Genomic DNA, 18,041 nt, shown 5'->3' with positions numbered 1-18,041 from the left:
TTGCGGATATGACGATTTGTTGAAAGCTAACGTCGTCGAGATGTGCCCACACTCAAGCTTCAACAGAGATCACTACATATTCACAGGCATTGATGTATTAAACAAGAAAAAAACACTAAGAAAAAAGTCGCTATATGACACTAGAATGTCGGTTGCAATTTAAAAAACAATTACAAAATTTGAACAATAAGGCCTTTTTATCAAAAGTAATAATAATAAGAACAGTTATTTGATGAATAATAAAGTCAGATATAAATGCATTATTTAATCGGAACATTTCTTAGAGTGTCACATGTTATTTTGCCGCCAGTTAAAGTGAGTAGTAGATTTCCACTCCAAGAAGCTGTGCCATTTCCGTTTACCATAAGATCCACCTAATAATATATTATTTTATTACAACGTATTTTGTGGTGATCATTTAAATATTACAACAATTGATGGATACATGCGAAGATTTAATAAACTATTTTTAGCAAATTAAATTAATTTTTAGACATACCTGCAATTTCTCCCACACTTTTTTCTTTGGATTTAACACATCATCTGCAACTCCATCTTCGTATCCTTCGACAACAATTTTATCACCAGGCTTACTGTCTGCAGGAGGCCTTAAAGGTTCTACTTGCCTAGTTGGTTCTTCACTGTATAAAATATATATTCGTTTATTGTGCAATGAATTTTATAAAACGCAAGTTTCAAAAATATGATATTTATATCAAAATTTCATAAAGTGTAACAAAGCGACTATATCAGACACATTTAAAAATAAAAGTATATTTTCTTACAGAATGTTTCAGACAAAAATTGTAAGGTTTAAATGGCACATTAGATAATAAAATTAGTATAACCTTGAATAGCATATATTACTAAGGTCACATTATATGTCGTCATGACCCTGAACAATATTTTAATTAATCGGATCTAAGCAATGTTAATATCGATTATTGTTACTTTTAAGCATTATAACTCGGAAAATACTTAATAAAAAGTATCTTTTATGGATAAATATACCGAATAGGAAACCTCCTCCAATGATTTTTATCTTGACATATGTTATGAAGGTCATGATCTTCTCTGATCTTGACCTTGAATGGTATTGTCACCCAAAGTCAAACCAATTATATCATTCTATGTTTTTCTTAAAATCACAAAACTTTTGTCTGGAATATTTTTCGATTCGATAGTGTTTCTGAGCGAATTCTAAAATGGAGCACCCTGTATAATGAAAATGGGATACTCACACTGAAGCACAGAGAACCATTCCATACGATGAAATTCCCTTGAGATTTACTGGTTTTAGATTTGCAAGAACTATAACCATCCTGTTTTCCATCTCGTCGATAGGTACAAAATTAACTAATCCGCTGACTATAGTACGTGGACCGTTTGATTCGCCTAAATCTATTTTCTCAACATATAGCGAATCTGCATCAGGATGCTTCTTCACTTCGACTATTTTGCCCACTCGGATATCTAGTCTTGTGGGAGTAATTTCCACCACCTCCGCAGTTTCTGAATTACATAAAAAATTGCAATTACAGTCGCAAAAAGATATATATAATTAATCTTGTATATTTCTCGACAGCAATAAATATGAAAAATAATTGCGTTAAGAGGATCCTAAAGACGATTAATCATTAATTCAAAATAGCACTTACGCGTAGACGATATTACGTGTCATTGATATATCACTATATTAATATCTCATTCACGCATGACACATACACATAAATTTTTGTATAACAATTATACATCTTTTAATTATACATCTAATGCCTGCTTCCACTAATAAAGATTAACTTTAATCTCGATTTAACTTATTGTTCAACTTTTTCTAATTTTTAGAACTAGAAAAAGACGAAGAACAAATTAAACCGAGATTAAAGTTAATCTGCATTGGTAGAAATAGGCATAAGTCCAATTTTAAGAACTCCACGTTGTTTCTTCATGCATACTAGTCAGTGGACTACTATTTTGTACGTACAGATTGCACAGTTTTTATACGAAGCAAATATTATCACGATGTGACGGCTCTGGAGCTGTATTGGACTAAGAAATAGTAAAAAACTAAATTGCGAAATTTTTAATCGTTTTTAGCATAGACTCTATCTCACAAACACGTATTAATGTGTATATTTTAATCCTGAAGAAAGATTTTCAAATCAATAAAAGAGAAAAAAAATTATTATACAAAAATTATCTGGTTTAACCGGTAATACGGACAACTTTAGGATCTCCTTAAATGTACTTAGCTAAAATCTACAAAGCTAAATTACTTTGTTTCTGTGGATACGCTTTGTTTGCAAGCGATTTCAGTTTTGAATCTGCTTCAAATTCTTTTCTTATTGGATCAAGAAGTCTATTGATGTATATTTCTGCAGCATTTTTCAAGTCACCAGGATGTATTTCTTGGTTCGCAAAGGCGGTTTCCAAATCTTCATAGTTAGAAAAAGATGCGTCACCACCTGAAATCATTAAAATCAACAAACCATTATTTTCCATTTTACAATTTTCATTAAATAATTTCTATTGTACGATCATTAGAAATGTCAAAAATATTCATGTGAGAAAAAACTCAATTTATATAGCCATTATTTTAATTATTAATCTAGATATACAATTATGATATTTAAGCTCTTTTCATGACAATAATAAATGAACTAACGAGTAACGTCTGACGGTTAAAACTTTCTCAAAATCACTCAGGATCATGACAGGATCATAAAATTTCAGTATAATTCCAGAGTCCAAGAATATTCAAAGACTGCTGGACATCACGTTATACTGCTCTGCCATCATAATAATGTCATCTTAGGGACAATGGATAGATAGTCTGGATGAACTTCTTGGTCATTTTTTTCTTCTAGGTGGAGGCGCCAAAAAAATATGAAAGTCGTCTATACTTTTTTAAATGGAATTATATATATATGACTTTTTCATGTAGTATGATTCCTCTAATTATTTTACAAAAGTATTGAAGTACAGTTATCAGAAAACTAATAGTTTACGAGACATTTTACAATTTATTATGTCACATAATAAATTGTAAAATTTTTATTATGTTGACATAACGTGTTAAGTATTTCGTAAACTACTAATTTTTTGATAATCAACCTTAATACTTGTATGAACAAAATAAAATTAAATAATTAGTACGTATATAAAGCATACAGTTTAAAAAATATGTAGACACAAAATGGATACTTTTTTATAAATAAACAACTATATTTTCCTTTATATCGATTGATTCGCCTCATTTTTCTGTTGTGTCAACATGTATCATAATAAAGTATAAAATATCTAGTAAACTATTAGTTTTTTAATATCTCTATCCTAATACTTTTTTTATGCAAAATAATTAGAGAATCACACTATATAAAAAAAATCATATAATTCCACTTGAGTAGAGATGATCATCACATCTTTTTAGCGTCTTCACCTAGAAGAGAAATAACATGACCAAAATACGTTTTCCTTAAAGCCTTTCCACTTTCATATAAAACATTTTTTTGTATTATTAATTTCGGAGAAAATTAACTGCATTGATTAAAATGAATTATCCTATATAATATACATATATAAACCACTTACCAAATTGTGCAGTTCTTGATACATTAAAAGTTTCGCCATCTTTAAATAATGGAAATATAACGTGTTTGGAAAATGCTAAAATTCCATTATCTGTGATGTTTCCAGGTTCACAAAATGCTTTCTTCAGCTTCTTCTTTACTGTCACAGGATTATCCAATAAATCAATCTTGGAATCTTCCTCAGATGAAGACATTTTAGAACCAACTAGGCCAGGAACTGAACAAATAGCAAATATGAAGAAGTTACATATAATAATTGCATTGTATTTAAATGCAATAACACAAAGGATTTGATTCATTTTAATGCACGGTACTGACTCATTGGATTCATCAGATGAATATGTTTTTCATAACCTAGCATTGGTAAATATTTCTCTGAGAAAGTAAAGATCTTTCTTTGATCGACACCACCAAATTGCGCATCCACCTTTAAGTGATGCTCATCGAGTGCTTGTAGACCGGGATAAAGAAGACCCGATAGCAATGGATTAGAGACTTGCTTAACGACTTCAGCACCTGCTTTTTTTGCATCATGTTCTGTCACTAATGAGCTCAAACGATATACGTCTAATGTATATTCCCTCGAAAAAAAAAAGTTAATTGTAATAATATTGATAAATATATTGTAGCATTGATAGAAAAAGTGACATATCTTAAAATTACTTTTCAATAAAACTTTTTTAAAATTTTAAGTTAGACAATGTTATAATTAGAATAATAAGTATGTTCTAATTTTATTTTTTGCTGTACTTATTATATGTAATCAATTATATGCATTTTTTGTGAAACTATTATAAATTCATTTTCAAAATTTGAACAGTGTAACTCTAATGCTAATTTCTGACTAATATTTTTTAATACTTTTTTTATCAACTCGGCTGTATATCAAGAAAATAGACAAGTATGGGCGAGTTTTTTAATTCATCGATTGATCAATCGCATTAATGCGCAAGTGCAACATGTTGCACCTGTGAATCATGCGATCAATCGATGAATTAAAAAACTCGCCCATACTTGTCTATATATATAATTCAAGATACAAGATGTAAAGAATTAATTTAATGCCTACTTGGACAACTGATAATCTGTGCCTTTAACAAATTTTAATTTATCCAATGGTACATCGATTGACTTCAACATTGATTTGATTATAGCCTCATAATATTGAGTACGAAGCTGTAGAAGCTCCCACGGTGCTTTCATATTATCTAAGTATGCATGAAGGTCTGCAAAGAGTATTGTCACCTCGGTTTGGCTCCGTAAGAAATCAGCTATCTTAGACATAGGGACAAAATAGCCAATATGAGGCTTTCCTGTTGTAGCTGTACCCCAGTACAACTTCAAATCACGTTCCTTTAGGATATTCTTAAGTTTCTCATCTCCTAGCCATTCTGCTAAATTTCTGGTAATAAGCTTGTATTTGTCAATCCATGTCAAAGCCATTGTTGTGTAGCAAATTATTTTTTGTAATTACCTGGGAACAAAACATTATAACAGAGAAATTTTATAAAAATACATACTGTGTTATATATAAAAATAATGAAAAATAAGAAGTATTTATATTTTATTTATTGTTGCTACTCGGTATGTTTTTACCTATCTCATTATCAATATGAAAAAAATTATTTACTATTGTCAAATTAAATTATTATCTAATTTATTACAAAGAAAAATGCTTAGATGGAGAAGGGCAGAGTCCATGCATTCCATTGATATACAATGTGATATTTATACAAATATATTAGGTAATATTTAAATTATAAAGTTGAACATACAATGTCTACATATTGTCATTGTTTATTTATTAATAACTGTAATAAATAATGATTACTGGCTAAAACCTTTTGATTGTTATTCAGAAGAATATTATTGATTTTAATAGTATATTATGGTAAAGAATTTTAATCTCTAATATATGTTTTATTATCAAAATTATTGAACTGTAATTTTAAAGGCCTCTTTTACTAACTTTGATTAACACTAAAACAAAATCGATGTCAATCATCACGATTATCAACATGAGAACTTAGACAATTTATCTCAGAAGAGGAGAGAGAGGACATTCTAATATATTAAATTGCTGTTGACATTTCTGCCTGTTGATCCTTGATTAATTTGATCAAAAGTTGGTGAAAGGAGCTCTTTATATATCTTAGAAATTATAAGATACCACTATTTTTGTACATAAAATTCCATCAAAATAATTCATAAAATCTTATTTTCATCTTCTGGACAATTATACAGTTTATCTTCCCGTAGCTAAAAATCAACAAATTGGGCTTATTCGTAGAAAAAAGCGTCACTCTTATCTAATGAACAGAGATATTAATCGTTAAGTTAGTGACGACCATTTAGATTAGGAAATCTGTCATAAAAAGATCTCTTCTGTGTTATTGTTAGCAAGAATAGAGAAAGGTCTTTTCTAAAGTTGTGACAGATTCTCTAACCTAAGCTAGTACCCGGATGCACCCGGATGGTCGCGTTCAGCAGACTCAACAGTTGAGTCTGCTGAACGCAGCCGATGTTATGTCATCATTGTTTAACGTTCGATAAACAAAGATAGAGTGATATATATCGGCTGCGTTCAAAACGTCACCCTACAATCTTATCCTTGTTGTTCATCCATGTTAAACAAGGATAAGACAAACACGGAGGGAGGGGGCACTCGGGTGATGTTCCTGAACATAGCCATTGGAGTGCTACTCGGATGAGAATTTAAACCCAGCATTGAATAGTAATCAACTTAAATGATTAATATCTCGGTTCGTGGAACAAAGCAATGATATTTTTATGTCGGACTTTTTCATTTCATGTACAATATTGTACAAAACGCGTTGAATAAGCTCAGTTTTATTGATTTTTTAGCTGCAGTAGATAATTACCCTCGTTTATATATTATTAAAACGTATAATTACGCGAAGTTTCAGAGAAAAGAATATACTAAAAGTATTCTCACATAATAATTAATGGATCAATATTTCTTAATATAAACAGTTTTTATCGAAGCTGGGATAGTAAGATTCATATGAAATAACCTAAAATATGTTAAAATGAGTGGAACTCTGTTTTTGTAATTCCTTTCTGTCATTCGGTAATTATACAGAATCACTGCCTCACCTCAAAAATCGATCAAATTAGGTTTATTCGACGCGTTTTTGCATGAAACGAAAGAATCTGGCAGAAAAAAGTGTCGCTCTGCCCTATGAACCGAGATATTTAGCGTTAAAGTTGACGATTATGGAGGTTAGGAAATCTATCATACCGACTACGTAGTGCTACGAGTATGCCTTCTTCATGCTGTCTGACCTCGTGCGCATGCGCTTGGTATCGTTTGAGTCCAACAGAATGCACGAAATTTGAAATTAACACTGCAAAACAAATTGTTGTCAGACACGAAATCCTAAACCTTTCCCTGTTCAGAAACGTTGACTTTCCACGCGAAGTAACTTCCCCCCCCTCACCCCCTGCACAGGGGCACACGACTTTTTTTTGCAAAAACGCGTCGAATGAGCCTAATTTGATCGAAATCGGAAGTGATGAATGTATTCTGTTGTATTCTGTATAATTACCGAGATCAGATATGTTTCATTCCTGGAAAGTCCCCCCCCCCCCCCCTCCCTGCACAGGGGCACACGACTTCTACGATTGTACTGTCGCGGGCAGACCTCTGTCCATCTCTCCCTCCCCCCCTGCTGAGGGGCACACTACTTCTATGATAGTACTTTCGGGGCAGACCTCTGTCCATCTCTCCCTCCCCCCCTGCTGAGGGGCGTACGACTTCTACGACTATGCTGTCGGGGCAGACCTCTGTCGAAGGCCACCCCCTTGCACCCGCCCATGTATGTGTGTGTGACTGTGACAGATTTCCTAACCTAAATAGTCGTCAACTTTAACGTTAAATATCTCGGTTCGTAGGGTAGAGCGACACTTTTTTCTGCCAGATTCTTTCGTTTCATGCAAAAACGCATCGAATGAGCCTAATTTGATCGATTTTTAAGGTGAGGCAGTGATTCTGTATAATTACCGTTACTTTACATTTAAAATTCATTTAAAGATATTTTTCCTATAAATATGGTAACATTTACTTTCTTTATTATTATTATATTATATTCACCAGAAACCGAACTCTTCTTTTTAGCAGGAGAATAGCTCCGATTCTGTCCGATTCCAATCGCACCGAGCGAACACGCGGCCACGGAGTTGACACTGAACCACAGTATATATTATATATACAGTAGCGCAACTCTCTGTCGGCACCTTTGATGCTTAGAACATATATAAAGCCCAAGACACAATGCGAGAGAATAGCGATAGCGGTAAGTTTCAATCTATCAAAAATGTGTATTCCGGTGTATTCGATTTCTGATAAGTTGAAACTTATCGCTATCGCTATTTCCTCGCATTATGTCTTGAGCTTAACATGCAGAAATGCTCATTGGACGGGCAAACAATTTTTTTGGAAAGTGATGAAAACTGATCCCCTTCTTTTTATAATTATAGCATTGTGCCACAGAACAGTATGTAGTATTTCTTTTTTATTTTACTTTATTATTTTCCATTATAGCACGTATAAGCTTAGCCAATGAGTCTGACTAGCGAAGCTTCTACCGGCCGCTACTAAGAGCGCCACAGAGAAATCTTTGCATCGCCAATAGGCTTTACATCTTAAGTTTTTCTATGTGCCATGGCCTTAATAAATTTTGGCGCTCAGACTCAGATGTGTGATGTCAGTATTTCTGTTATATTATGTTTGATGAAACGTGCTATGGAATATAAAGTAATATAATTCTGTATTTATATATGTTTAAGAAAAGAAACTGTATACAATGAATTGTATTCTATTATATATATATAATTTCTGTTTTGGTACTTAAAAAACATTTTTCTTACATTCTTTGATAATGGCGTATATTGCTTCTCTCTCAACGGTTACTGATCTTGAAGAAGTTTATTTAAGCAAAAAAGATGTTAATGGAAAAGTTTATATTAAATCGAATACCTTTAAAGATATTGAAAAGCTCAATAACGAAGAAGTAGCACATAGTCAACAAGACGAGAAAAATATTGAAAAAAATTTAAGAAATGTTTGTGATGTCATATTATTAAATGAACAAAGCTGCTCTAACCAAGAAAAATTAGAAAATAACGAAAATTCTGATACCTTGGTTAACAACGTTTACCTAAGCGATGGAGTCAATCTGAACGAATCGACAAAAAAAATCGAATTAAAAGTTGACGATAAAAAATATTGTGATTTAGACAATGACTGTAATACTGTTGAAAAGAGATGTTCAAATTTCTTGAATAGTGATTCTGTAGAAGAAACTAATTTGTATAAAACATTAAACAAAAATTCTAGTCCTGATAATAAATATTATTCAAAATCACCTGAAACAGACTTACAGATTACAGAGCATTATAATTCAAAAAATAGAAATGTAAGAAGAGTAATAGATAGTGAATCTGAAGAAGACATCCAGACAAGCGAGAGTTATGATTTTTCTCAAAGAATTCGTCATGTTACATGTACTACTGTAAGTAATTACATTATACACATATTTATGGTACAATCTTTATCTTTCATACTTTACTCCAAAGATGATCTTAGGAGATCCTTTTAAGGTCTATGCAATATGAGTTCCTCCTCCTCCTCCTCCTCTTTCTCTCTCTCTCTCTTCTCTCCTTTCCTTTTTCTATCACTCCTTTCTCATTTTAAAATAAAGTAAAAAAATATATAAATAGATTATTTTAAAGAATATATATATTGATTATTTATGTTATATGATACCATTAATATCAACATTTTGTAAATATTAAATTTTAATTACTTTATCATGACAAGAAACAATTTGATATACAATATCAGATACAGGTTCCTATTTATGATAAAATATTTTTTTGCCAACCTTATGAAATATTAACATTAATGATATCATATTAACATTAATGATAATAATCCGCAAACTTTAATTGAACAATTTCAAAGAAAATTTTCATGAAAAACTAAATTATGAGGCTTTCTAAAAATATATAAAACATACTTACTCTTTTTATTGTACAGGCTAAAAGCTATCGGGATTTAATTGATTCTGAATCAGAAGAAGAAAAGCAAAATAAAGAAACAGATTCTGAAAAAGATACACAAACAAGCAAGAGTAATAACTTACTTCAGACAGTTCTTACTACAAATATTACTGTAAGTAACCATCTAGTGTATAAGTTTTCTCATATAACTTTGTGTGTGAAAAATAATACAATAAATTATAAAAAATATTTACAATATATATTTTTGTTACAGAGTGAAAATCAAGTTTTAGTAGATTCTGAATCAAAGGAAGAAAAGGAAAATAAAAAGACAGAAGACAACACTTATATCATATTTAATGAAGAACCTGAAAATAAAGATGCTAAAAAAAAATCTCTTAAAAAGAGAAAGGTATGTGGTGTGGCAATAACGTTAATGCTATAAGAAAACAACATAAGAGAATGCTGGAATGCCAATTATCACAAATTATACATCCTGTATATATATATTTTTTTTATACATCACACAAAATGTATATTACAATGTTTTTATTATTATATTGATATGTGTGACTTCTTTAGCCTTATATTAAGTTGAACATATTTATGTGTTGTCCAATTCTTATCATTTTCAACAATTTTTAACTTCCAGCTTGAGTTATTTTATTGCAATTTAGCATTGTAATTGTATTGGACTATTTATTCTTGCATCGTAATTGTTCTACGATGGTCACGCATAGATTGAAAGAATGAAGATATAAAAATATAAATTTAATATTTTGTGTCAATACGTTGGAATAAAGTATAAAATATCTTGTTAACTACTGGATTTTTGATACTTCTATCATAATTATAATAATATCTTTTATATGCAGAATAACTAGAGAAATCATATTATGTAAAAGAAAAGAAAATATATCATTCTATTATATAATAAAATCAGTAAAAGTGACCTTGAAATATTCGAAGCGCTGTAGTATCCATATTAGAAAAATTAAAAAATTATTAGTAGCGTATTGTACCCCTGTTGATGTTATACAACTTTAGTAAAATAGTATTTCATATCTTTAAAAATAGAGAAGATATTCTAGTGGAGTTACTATCCCATCCCATGGTATATATGTCAATGTTTACGGTTATGGGCGAGATTTTTAATTCATTGATTGATTAATTGTTAAATTGGTAAACTCATCCAATGAGTTTTTAATTTATCAATTAAAAAAAGAGAAAACACTAGGCATAAGTATCAATGTGTCACGCTACATATCACAATTACAAAATCTTGAATAATAATAGATGTAGTTGTTATATTACAGCAATTAATATAAGATACAATCTTTTAAATTATATTATTTTGATCCTATATAGGGTTCGATAAGAGCTTCCAAAGATGAGGCAATGCGTCAGATACATAGCGAAAGTCAACGTTTATTAAGAGAAACAGAAATTTCTTTACCATATCATAGACCAAAACAGCGTACATTACAAGAATTTATGAACAGAAAAAGAATATCAGCTGCTCTTCCGAAAGCACCTTCAACGGCTGCAAAACTTAGGATGTCGTCTGCTATAGTAAGGTAAGTATTTGTATAGGTATATAAACTACAGATATTTTAAAATATATATGTGTGTATCTCTCTTAAACGTAAACGCACGTATGTATACTTTACAAATTTATTTTTGAGTTATAAAATAAACCATATTTACATATAATTTTAAACAGTCAGGTGCTTGCAGAAAAGGAAAAGGAAGCAGAACTCTTTTACAAATCTTCAGATTCAGAAGATGATGTACAATCTATGCCTTTAGTTAATAAAGATATAAAAAAATCTTTCATTACAAATGAAAGAGAGATGCCATCAATATATATTGATGATCATATACGTATTCAAAATCTTAAAACGTTTGAAACAAACAATCGAGATTCTCAAGATAACCAACAAGAAATTGTACAGAAAAATTTTGTAGATCTTAATGGGAGTAAAGTGTTACTTCAAAATGATTTGTGTAAAGTAAATCATCGAGCTATAGAGTTAGCTTCCTTAGTAGATAATAACTGTAATCCAGACAATGAATCTGATACGTTACTACTACAGATAACAAATGAATATGATAAAAATCTTCCAAAAATTAGTTTACCAAGAAAATCGGTTGACATCCATGTTGAGAATAATTCAACTTCTGAAATATATTTCGATGAACAAGACATAATAAAAGAAACAGCTATCTTTTTAAATAAGGAAAAATGCATTAATGACGACAATTATTTAAAAATTGCTAGGACAGAGAATCAAATATTAAAAGTGTATGAAGATAATTCCGATGTAATTGACAGAAGAAATAAAAATTTGGTTACAGAACCACTGAAAATGGAAACAGCTTCTAATAATATAAATAATAAGGAAGTAACTGAAATAATTCAAAGTGATAATGATATAAAAAATAATACGTGTTCAAATTCTGATGAGTGTATTATACAGAATAGAAATAATGATCAATATTCTAAAATAAATGATGTATCATCTCTTATAATTAATGATACTCAATCAAAAATTCAATATAATCTTTCAACAGATGAATGTGAAAAGATTGATGGTAAACAAAGTTTACCTCTTTCAAAATCTGCAGACGAGACTTTGGCGAACAGAAAAAGGTTGTCAACATTAGTATCCAATTCGAAAGTTACATTAAAAGGATCACCAGGTATGATTATTAATTTAACAGACGATGCAAAACCAAATATAAAAGGTGTAAATACCTTAATAGACAGATTTTTCTGTAAACATGTTAATTCAAAAAAACAAAGTGATGATAATTCCGAAGTATCTGTAGTACATTTACAAAACACGCAGAATGGTCTTCTTCCAATTAAAGAAATACTTCCGTACAAGATACCTGTTAACATCGATAATCCTGAATTGAATAAGCCTGGAGCCAAATTAATGCGTTTGAAGGAAGATCTGAAATTACAAATGATTTTAAAGCGTAACAATAAATGGAAACAGAAAGAAACAGAGCTGCAAACGGAGGAAGAAGAATGGAATAGAGAGGAAAAAAGTGATTATGAATTAGACGAACAAGAACAAGCTGAACTGCATTTTGAATTAAGTGATAGTGAAGAAAGTGAATTAGAAGAGAATGACGTCTGCATTAAAGATAAGAAAAAGCGTAAATGCCTATTCGCAGATGACGAAGCTGAAGTTACAACCAATGAAGATTCAAGTACAGAAGAGATCGACGACGATGTAAACGAAAAAAAAATAGAAACTGATCAAGAAGAAGATGATGGTGATGATGATGATGATGATGATGATGATGATGATGATGATGATGATAATGATGGAGATAAATATGAAAAAAAAGGAAAAGAAAATGAAGAAAGTTTAGATACAAATACAGAGAATGGAAATGAATCTGATTTTGAAGATGTTGATAATGTTGATACTTGTGAAAGCTTTAGCATTACTAAAAATGATAGAAAAACGAGAGAGTTAATAGAAGAGTTTCAAAACGATTCAAACGTTACAAATCCGAGCTATTTACAAAATGATAGCAGTCGATTAAGTATACCAACAAACATAAATGCATCTAAAATACATTGCGATGATATTGATTGGATAAGTGAAAATGAAAGCAGTATGCCTGGTTGTCAACAATATATAAAAGGTGCTACAAGAAGCCAGATATGTAAGACACCTTTGACGACAACAAGTATGTTGGATTTGGTTTCTCCTATAACGCAATTAAGCGTATTGAATACCACCTTAGAAAATGAAAAAGATTTATCGCCAAAAAAAGGAGGTTTACTTGATAAACATGAGTTCCTTTCTATGAAAGATACACAGAATGATGAATCTTCTGAACATACATGTAATGTAAAAAGTAAATCTGTTTTAAAAAAAAAACTGTTTGATGATATTGGAGAAACTGTTGATGATGAATATCTTATGCAATTATGTTCTGGTAAATTTGAATCTCCGCAAAAAACTGATATGAATTTATTTTTGCAATCTAATACCACTGAATTGCAGTTACGTTCAAATGAATCCGAATGTTCTAAAAATTTTAACGCAAAATTAGTTGCTGCTAAATCAAAAAATTCAAAAGATGAAATGCTTCAAAATATAAAATTGACGTTAGATGAAGATTCCAATAATTCTGTAAATCATGCAAAGAAAATAAATGAAGTTAGAGCAATGGATTTAAAATTAAAATTAAGAGTTATGTCTTCAGATGACGAGGATGATGATACATTTTTAAAACCCAAAAAACGTTTAGCCAAAATATTGGATTTGTCTGATTCGGAAGAAGAAAATTCTCAGTTTTTGGATGAAGAGGATGATATAAATAATGAAGAGGCAGAGGAACAATATGTTGATTACGATTCTGAGGAAAATGAAATGATAATTGTATCAGATAAGGATATGAAAAAAGTTGCAGCTGGTTTTGTGGAAGAAGAAGCAGAGTTAAGTGAAAGCGATTGGGATTCTGCTGATGAAGACGAGAAGAATATGGATAAATTAGAATTTGAAGAAGCTGATGATGAACACATAGATGAACACGAAGTGAAAGATCAATTGGAAAAAATCCATATAAAACAAATATTGGATGAAGATAAAAGAGAAGTGAGATTGCTTAAAGAATTATTATTTGAGGATGGCGATTTACATACTGATGGAATGGGACGTGAGCGGAAATTCAAATGGAAAAATATAGGTACAAAAATACATATATTATTTTTTTAATTTAACAAATGTAATTATGATAATATTTTAATGACAGAGATGACGATTATTAAAAAATTTTTCTTTTTTAAGATATTTTATAAGATACAATTTTCCAAAATGTAATATTTGATTCGCTCCAATGTGTACATGACTTTATAATTTGTTTAGATAAGTTAGGAAATAATATTGAGCTACCACAAACATCTGATGAAAACGAAGGTTGGGTGGATGTGCAAGAAGATGAGGAAGAAGCAAAGTGGAGTAAACTTAGAAATGAAAGAGACAAATTTCTTGAGGAAAGAATGGTATAAAATTATTGTGCGTAATTATGATCACATTTAAAGAATGTAGATATAAATGTATCTTATCTATTTACAGAAATGCTCAAATAATAAAATTGAAGATGAATTATGTCACAGTAAAATCTTTAAACTTGGACTGGAAGCTGTTAAGAAGATCAAAGATAATGAGTCACAAAGACGAGATGATTCTTCTCTTGATAAGCTAAATTCTTTGGAGGAAATAGAACCAATTATACCACGGAATATAACAGATCTTTTGAATGGACCAAATATTGGAAAGAAATCTCACGCGATACATGTAAGATTATTACTTTATTAATATTTATAAAAATATGACGTATAATGTCGCATTTTATTAGCAAATAAGCACGTGGAAAGTTATTGTTTATAAACGGCAATGGCCACGCATGAGTCGTATATGGCGTTGGATTTCCGCTTTGAGCTATGATTATTATTCTCCGTCTTTTTTTTTATTAAAACAAAATCTTTGAATGATACAAAAGGAAAACTTATTTTTGTATTGTATATGTATGTATTCGTACACATACACGCTTTGGCTGTCTTCACAAATTAATATTAATCTTATTAATTATTGCAAAAATTATAAAATGATACGGAGCTTTTCTATTCAATTTAATCCATTCTCCCTCTATGAGAGTTTAATCATTTGTCAGACACCCTATACATACATTATATGTATATATATGTATAGAATTACACTTATTACAAATAATTTATACAGAATGCTGTAAAAAGACGTTCGCTCTTAACTCGAGGAGAAGACTTGTTATCAAGGATAGCATCATTAGCAAAACAAGGTGACTCTGTCTCTCATGCAGTAAATGTAAAGAATTTTATCTTTCCGCATATTGATCAAGACACGAATAATACATTTAAAAAAGAGACCGAAACAGCAGATTTGGATTTACAAATTAAGGTATATAATTTTATTATATAATGTCAATATTATATAAAAATACTATTGTTGTACATGGCTCATTTACAACAATGATATATAATAGCTATAATATTTAAAAAAAAAAACTGCAGAAAAAGAAAGCAATCGCCAATGACATCGATCTAGACATATATGTATTATCAAGGTCATGATCTTGAGTAACCTCTAAGTTTTAGCCTAAGTTTTCGCTTATTAAAAAGTTATTAACAAAATAAGCTTTGCTATATAAAACAAAAATTCTCGATTTTAAAATAAATTTTAAAACCAAAATTTTTTGGAACATTATTTTTTTAAATATAATTTTTGTTTTTAAAACTGAGAATTTTTGTTTTGTATAGCAAGACTTATTTTGTTGATAACTTTTTAACGAATAAAGAGCGATGTTTAAAACATGCTGCAGGTTACTCAGGGTCAGAGGTGGATGTAGGGTCAATTAAAGTTGGTTCGCACGGAAAGTCGTGTGCACCCGTAGCAGAAAGAAGTGGGATAAAAGTCGCTTCGCGTAAAAGGTCGTGCTCTCTTAGTCTGTTTACCCTATACCTCCCCCCGTTTAGAATTATCCTTTCACGACTTTTCACGCAAAATAGTTATCAACTTTTTTGTTAATAACTTTTTAACGAATAACGAACAATGGCTAAAACTTGTTAGAAGTTACTCTGTATCATGAACTTGACAACATAGGTCAAGATCAAGGTCATCGGCGATCGCTACCCTTTTCTGCAATTTTACCCATTTCAAAATAAAAATCACAAAATTTTAACAATTCAAATATTTAAACACATTTTCTGGATAATTTCATTTCTTAATTTGTATGTAACATATAAGTAACATATTTTCCATTTATTTAATTTTTATATGCTACTATTGAAAAAAAATGTAAATTTTTTACGATTCCTTTTTGCAGCCTGGAAAAAGAAAGATGAATTCAAATATATCATCGACATTGAAAAAAAGGCGAAAATAAAACTATTCTTCATATAAAAAAAATAATTATTTTATTTATATATAATATGTAAAGACTTTTACAAGTAATATTTTAATATAAATTTTATATGTATACAGAGAGAGAGAGAAAGATAAAGTGATAGAAAGTGCCTTACTTCTTATGTATAAATAGCAAATATAACTGTTGTAGCAAAAGAGGAATTTCTTTATGAAAAATTTCTTTTCTTTTTTACGAAAAAGATTGTTTCTTCTTTTGATATTAATCTTATTTATTTATAAAAGTTTTTAGTATGTTTTTTTATACATTTTTAAATTACATTCTTAAATTTTTCCTTCGGTAATATGTATCTTTGAAAGTATAATAGATTTATTATATTAGATTTGTATTTTATTATAATTATACAATAGTACAATCACAGATATACAGATGAGGCATCTAAAACAAGTCACTTAAATAACTCGTTTGTTTTTGATGATACAAAAAAATGTTTTAGATGAAAGTGGAACGGTTTCGAGACGTGTTTTGGCCATGTTGTTTTTTGTCTAGGTGGAGGCATCAAAAAGATATGAAGGTTACCTTCACTTTTTTAAATGGAATTACGTGACTTTTTTTTACATAATATGATTTCTTTAATAATTTTGCATATAAAAGTATGAAGACATAGGTAGATATAAAAAAAACCAAGTTTACGAAATATTTAATATTTTATATCAACATATGTCAGAATAAAATATAAAATATCTTGTAGACTATTAATTTTTTTATAATCATATTTTAATATTATACTTTTATGAACGGAATAATGAAACAGATCAAATGGTGTAAAAAAAAACACACATACTTAGTTGCTTCAAAAAGAATATGTAGACAAAATTGATAAATTTTTAAATAAGCAACTATGTGTTTTAGATATCTCACCCTGTATATGTGTATACAGTACATTTACGATTGCAACTTTATAGTACATGAGAAAAGAGACCGATATGTAAATGACGTACGTACAACAAAGACCACCACTTGAGTCGTAAAAATTTTGAAAGGTCAAACACTTTTAGTTTTGTTAGTTAACTGTGTTTTGAGCAGTCACAAAAGAAGTGAGAATAAAGGATGAGAGAGAAAGAGAGAGAGAGAGAGAGAGAGAGGCGCTTGTAAACTGAACACATTATGTTACTTCCATCATGGACGACAATACCTAAAGAAACTGATCAATTGACCAATTGATTGAATTGTTCAATTGTAATTTATTAATTTTCTCTTTATCTAATACTTCAAAGATCCGAGACCTCGTCCAAGTGGACTAAAGTAGAGAACCAATCAGAAATGTAAAAAATAAGCAACGATGCTAAAAAAATATCAGGGCAAAAAATATTCTGGATTTGGACTGAGGCTTGGTCTCTTCTCCATGTTGGTAAACTTTCGTCCTTGCCACTGATACAGTCCTGATGCTGATAACTTCTAGGTCGCGCAAGTGTCAGCATACCATGTTCCAAATGT

The 18,041-nt window shown here is 30.0% G+C and overlaps 2 protein-coding genes across 2 annotated transcripts; one reads left to right on the top strand and one right to left on the bottom strand.

Annotated features, from left to right (window-relative positions):
• Positions 1 to 217: 217 nt before the first annotated feature.
• LOC108782083 (tyrosine--tRNA ligase, cytoplasmic) lies at positions 218 to 5,042 on the bottom strand. The gene is made up of 7 exons (XM_018550241.1): positions 4,660 to 5,042; positions 3,909 to 4,171; positions 3,592 to 3,807; positions 2,277 to 2,465; positions 1,242 to 1,512; positions 500 to 641; positions 218 to 374 (listed from the first exon to the last, which is right to left on the bottom strand). The coding sequence occupies exons 1-7, from the start codon at positions 5,031 to 5,033 to the stop codon at positions 261 to 263; spliced, it is 1,569 nt and encodes a 522-aa protein (XP_018405743.1). The 5' UTR covers positions 5,034 to 5,042; the 3' UTR covers positions 218 to 260.
• Positions 5,043 to 7,884: 2,842 nt separating this feature from the next.
• LOC108782043 (claspin) lies at positions 7,885 to 15,601 on the top strand. Its single transcript, XM_018550193.1, has 9 exons — positions 7,885 to 7,906; positions 8,850 to 9,124; positions 9,652 to 9,786; positions 9,889 to 10,026; positions 10,983 to 11,191; positions 11,338 to 14,330; positions 14,510 to 14,646; positions 14,720 to 14,941; positions 15,386 to 15,601. Exons 1-9 carry the CDS (start codon positions 7,885 to 7,887, stop codon positions 15,599 to 15,601), a joined length of 4,347 nt encoding a protein of 1,448 aa, XP_018405695.1.
• The last annotated feature ends 2,440 nt before the right edge of the window (positions 15,602 to 18,041 follow it).

This window comes from Cyphomyrmex costatus, unplaced genomic scaffold (assembly GCF_001594065.2).
Source record: "Cyphomyrmex costatus isolate MS0001 unplaced genomic scaffold, Ccosl1.0 scaffold97, whole genome shotgun sequence".
NCBI lineage: Eukaryota > Metazoa > Arthropoda > Insecta > Hymenoptera > Formicidae > Cyphomyrmex > Cyphomyrmex costatus.
The sequence above is the reverse complement of the archived record's forward strand: the minus strand, read 5'-3'. Positions and strand labels throughout refer to the sequence as shown.